The sequence below is a fragment of the Myotis brandtii genome, unplaced genomic scaffold (genome assembly GCF_000412655.1).
Source record: "Myotis brandtii unplaced genomic scaffold, ASM41265v1 scaffold693, whole genome shotgun sequence".
In the NCBI taxonomy this organism is placed as follows: domain Eukaryota; kingdom Metazoa; phylum Chordata; class Mammalia; order Chiroptera; family Vespertilionidae; genus Myotis; species Myotis brandtii.
This window is the reverse complement of record NW_005370710.1, coordinates 2066303-2071356: the sequence shown is the minus strand read 5'-3', so window position 1 is coordinate 2071356 and position 5054 is coordinate 2066303. Positions and strand designations below refer to the sequence as shown.

The following is a 5054-nucleotide window of genomic DNA, read 5'->3' as shown; positions in this document are numbered from 1 at the left end:
CGCGGGGACCGGGCTGCGCGGGGGCGGGGGCTTTTGGTGCCGCAGGGTGACAGCACTCTGGCGGCGCCTCCTGCTTCACCTCTGTTGCCATGGAGACGACAGCATCTCGGCAGCCTTGGTGAGGTCAGCCTGCCCCCGGGACTGACCCGGTGCTCAGCCCACTCACACTGGCTGTGGTCCGGAGCCTCCCCTGAGGGTGCGCTGCGGGGGCCCTGCCTCGGGGGACCTGGGTGCGGGGTCCAGGTCTCAGAGGCTCTCACCCCGCACACGGCTGGAAGGCAGCAGTGCCCGCCGGTGGGTTTAGTCCCCCAGGTGTCCTTTCCCCTTCTTCTTCTTATCTGTCCCCGGGGCACTTGCTCATGATTCTCTGCAGGAGATTGGCTGGCTGCACCCACTTCCAGTGAAGTGACGCTTGTTTTCTTTAAAAATACATATTTTTATTGATTTCAGAGAGGAAGGGAGAGGGAGAGAGAGAGAGAAACATCCATGATGAGAGAGAATCACGGATCGGCTGCCTCCTGCACGCCCCACACTGGGGATCGAGCCCGCAACCCGGGCATGTGCCCTTGACCGGGAATCGAACCTGGGACCCTTCAGTCAGCAGGCTGACGCTTTATCCACTGAGCCAAGCTGCCTAGGGCGACAGAACATGTTTTTTTTACAGGACATTTCAGCGTTAAAAAGCACTTCCCTCCCCAGGCTCTAACGCCATCTTCTCTACACTCCGGAGAAGTAAGTAGTCGGAACTGGCCACCTCGCTCCCAACGCCCAGGCAAACTCCGAGAAACTGCAGGGAAGACAACGGCTAAAGAAAACGAAAGGTCTGTAAGGACAAAAGCCCACCGCCCACCACAGCCCAGGGGGGCACTGAGCCAAACGCCCGTCCACCGGAGAATGTACGGATGAGTGATCAGCCTCAGAAAGGAAGGGCACCCTGACACCTGCCACCACATGGCCGGGCCTTGAAGACCCGCTAGGACCTCGGATAGACAGCTCTGTAGAGACAGGAAGTAGCACAGAGGTCCCAGGGGTGGGGCGGGGGGAGGAAGTGGGGAGTCGTGTTTAATGGGGAGTTTCTGCTCGGGGTGGTGAACAAGGTCTGGAGGTAGTGGTGGTGGTTGTACATCACTGTGACTATCCTCGAGCCACTGCATGGTACACTCAGTGATGGTTGACATGACACATTTAATTGTATATTTCACCAAAATGAGAAAAGTTTAAAAAATAAACAGAGCCCGGCCGGCATGGCTCAGTGGTTGAGTGTCGACCTATGAACCAGGAGGTCACGGTTCCATTCCCGGTCAGGGCACAGGCCCGGGTTGCGGGGTCCATCCCCAGTGGGGGGCCTGCAGGAGGCAGCCGACCCATGATTCTCTCTCATCGTGGATGCTTCTCTCTCTCCCTTTCCCTCTCTCTCTGAAATCAATAAGAATATACTTAAAAATATATTAAAAAGTAAATAAAGAGAACGTGGCCTTAGCTCGCTCCCTTCTCATTCAGCGTTTCCTGCTCCCGGGGGATTTTCCCGGGTTGATTGGCGGGAGCAGCGTTACCATGAGCCCCACATCAGGGGTGCCGCCTCCCACCGAAAGCAAGAAAGCATCAGGCTTTAAAAATAGCTCATCGCCAGCTCTCCTTCACTGAGGGCGCAGGCTGGCATTCCCCTCAGGTCTTCCACATGAGCAAGGTCGGGCGGGCGGGGCAGAGGGAGTGAGTCACCCACTTGGCAGGTGAGGTCATGGTGGGGTGACCGTCTGCACAGAGCAGCTCCCGCCTCCCACGCCTCCCCCTCCCGGGGCAGCCGGGTCACCGCCGGCTGAGCTGCAAGTCTAGCAGCTTTGGTGCGATGTTCAGCGGGAGACATTCCTCTTTATGACTCAGTGACTCGACATCCCAACAGATGGGCTCCTGAGGCCTCGAGGGACCGAAGCCGGCACTGGGGTCGGGACCCCGGGCTGCCAGGGCAGGGTCCGCAGCCCTAGGAAGGGCGGGCGGGGGCTCGCGTCCCGTCCGCTGGAATGCTAGCTATCTGGGACATGGTGGGACGGACCTGCGGGGGCTTGCCGGCCCTGGTTCAGACACCCCAAGAGAGTGGCACCCGGAAGCCGGCGGTAAATATTTGCCGAATGGCTCCTGCTCTGCAGGAGGCAGCGGCCAGCACACGTCCCCAGCGCCGCCGAGACAGACATGCAGCCTTGCTGGGCGTTCACAGCGCTGGCAAGTTCTCGCGGGGCCGCCGGAAACGGCGCGGGGCGTATTTTTGTGGCACTGACACAGGTTTCACGTGGACAGCTCTGGTTGGCACAAAGCACCCTAATGTTTACGCAGGTAACCAGGTTATTAGTAAGTGGCCATGGGCAGGGCTCCCCTGAAAGTGTTTGCACACTCATTCAGCAACCATTAACCGAGGCACCGTCTCCAGAAGATGAAAGCGCAAGAAAGAGAAAGTTTTTTATTTGTTTGTTTTGCCTTTTTCCTCTTCCGTCTCTATACTGTTGAGTCAGTCTGGTCTGGTCTAAGGTACACGAGCCTTGCATTAGTCAACCAGGTACTCTTGGTTGCAAGGGACAGAAATGGGATTTAAATCAGCGAGAGGGGGAAAGACAGGCAGGGGGCGGCTTCAGGCATGGCTGTATCCAGGTGCCCAAGCGATAGTGTTAGGGATCTGTTGTCCTCTGGTTCTCAGCTCTGCCTTCGTAGGCGCACGATGGGGCTGTGGTAGGGGTGGCGAGAATCTTCCCAGTAGCTCCAGGCCCACATTCTAGCAGCATAACCACCTCACCTGAGAGAAATCTTCTTTCTCAACAGAAATACCGCACAGGCTGGGAAAGAAATGCTGTTTCCAGGATGAAAGGGAAGGGTTGCTGGGAGGCAAAAGCAATAGGTGTCCACTCCCTGCGCAGAAATGCGAGCCTGCCGGAGGGAGGGCTGCGGGTCAGGAGGCGGGAGCTGGTTTGTCTGTGAGTCAGCCTGGGGGGGGAGGGTGGGCGCTGGGCCTCCGGCCTCAGGCGGTCCGAGGGACTCCGCTCTGCTCGCGCTGCGTGGCCTCCAGCAACTCATTACCAAGGAGTCGTGGTAACAGGGCCAGGTGCTGGGTGTGAGCAACTCGGCTGCGTGTCATGTGCTGCTAGACAGCTCTGCGAGGGGCTTTTAGCTGTAAGTGACCGGCTTAGAGGAGGCCGCTGAGGGCAGAGGGACTCAGTGACCTACCCAGGGTCACTGCGCAGGAAGCCGCCCTCAGCCCACGGCCTCTGACCTCCCCATGGCTGTGTTCACCCTCATAAATACCAGTGTCTCCCCTAGAGGTGCCACAGCAGGGACCCCGACGCAGCATCTGGCTGTTCCCCAGGAAGGGGCTGCAGGGGAACGGGGTTCCCTCCCCCTGAGGCTTCTGGGCCAGGCCCCCATCCCTGCCCCCATCCCCCCTGCCCCATCCCTGCCTGACCCATCCCTGCCTGCACGTGTACCGTTGGTTTCACCTGAACCTCACTGTGGCTGGGGGGCTGCTCACCCCCTCTCAGCAGGGTTCAGGCTCGGCCCCCTCCTGACCTCTCCGTCACCCCTCCCTCCGGCTGCCTGGGGAGCCGCAGAGGCAGCTGAAAGGGAAAGGAAGTGAGGCCGCCTGGGGGCGGGGGTGAGATCAGCACCTTGACTTTGGAGGAGTTGTAACTGGAAATGCCAGAGGTTCAGAGGGGAGCACTGGGCTTTACCCGATTGATCAATTGATCGATCAGGGCTGGGCTGGGGCTGGGGGTGAGGGTGGCCCTGGAGCCGCAGGGGGAGACCGAGGAGGGGCTTCCTGAGGAAGGACGGCGGGCGGGGGGGGCTGGAAGAGCTCCTTGATGACCATGTCATGGTGCTCTGGCCTGGGGGACAGACACTCAGGTGGCCGCGCCTTGCCCCCTCCGCACACACGCCCCCCGTGCCAGCTCCTGGGTGTGTGAGTGTGAGCGCCGCGCCCGCACCCACCTGCTTGCAGTGAGGCCCCACCCAGGCTGCTCCACGGGTCCCACCTCCGGGCCTGCCGTGGGGTTGGGGTCTCCCCTCCCGGGCGGCTTCCCTGGAAGCAGAAACTGCCTCCCATCCACCCGTCCTCAGGAGGCTGGGCAGAGGGGACGGTGCACCCGGAGCTGGCACTGAGTTCCACCCAACCCGGAGAAGGAGCCTCCATCACCCTCTCCTGCGGATGGGCAGACTGAGGGCCAGGCTCACTGACGGAAAGACGCAGCGTCTGCGAACTGAGCCAGTCCGACTGCAGTCACCCCTGAAGGGCCTGGCACCTGGGCCCGGGACCCCCTCGCCCTGCCCAGGCCTTCGGCACCTTTTCGCGCCCCCGGTTACCTGGGAGGCCGTTAAAGCGCAGATTCCGAACCAGCAGGGCTGGGAGGCGCCTGAGCCCACATTTCTGACCGTCCCTGGGTGATGCGGTGCTACCTGCGGGGACCCTCTGGCCGGCCAGGCTCCCGCTTCTGCTGTTCCCGAGGAGCTGGGTCCTCCGTGGTGGCCGCCCCACGGGTGTGCCGAGTCTGAGAGGCCACGGGTTCCGAACACTTAGTGGGAGGAGACGATGTAGAATCTCTGTGATAACTTTCTGTGTGAATCACATGTGGAGGTGACCATGCTGTGGCTGTACTGGGTGAAATAAAATGTGTTTGAGAATGAGTGTATCTCCCCCGCATCTTTTTGCTACTGAGTCCCGGGGCAGGACAGCTGAGCGGGAGGCCGGCAGGGCGTGTCCCTCACGGAGCTCCGGCCCATGGGGAGGGTGGGGGTCCACCCGGCGGGGGCACTAGGTGAGGTCTGGAGGCATCGCGGAGGGTCATGTCCAGGGCGCTGCTGCCCGAGGTGCCGCTAAGCATTCGAGATGCAGAAGACAGCCCCGCGCAGCCGGGAGGGACCCAGCCCCAGGGTCGTGCCCAGGTGGCAGAATGCTGGTCTGGAACCATCCCCGCTGGCACCTGGGCCCCAGGAGACCAGGGGTCGCCTGCCCGTGGCTCCCAGCCCAGGGCCCGGGATGGGGTGGGCACAGCGAGTGTCTCTCTCCATGGAGCCAG

The 5054-nt window shown here is 61.4% G+C and overlaps 1 protein-coding gene across 1 annotated transcript in view; it reads left to right on the top strand.

The window, feature by feature from the left end:
- Window positions 1-1413: 1413 nt before the first annotated feature.
- The window catches only part of LOC106724028, a 6042-nt gene continuing 2401 nt past the window's right edge, over window positions 1414-5054 (top strand). Inside the window, exon 1 of the mRNA XM_014529759.1 lies at window positions 1414-2328. Within this exon, the coding sequence (XP_014385245.1) occupies window positions 2019-2328 (310 nt within the window). The 5' untranslated portion in view covers window positions 1414-2018. The remainder of the gene's footprint in view (window positions 2329-5054) is intronic.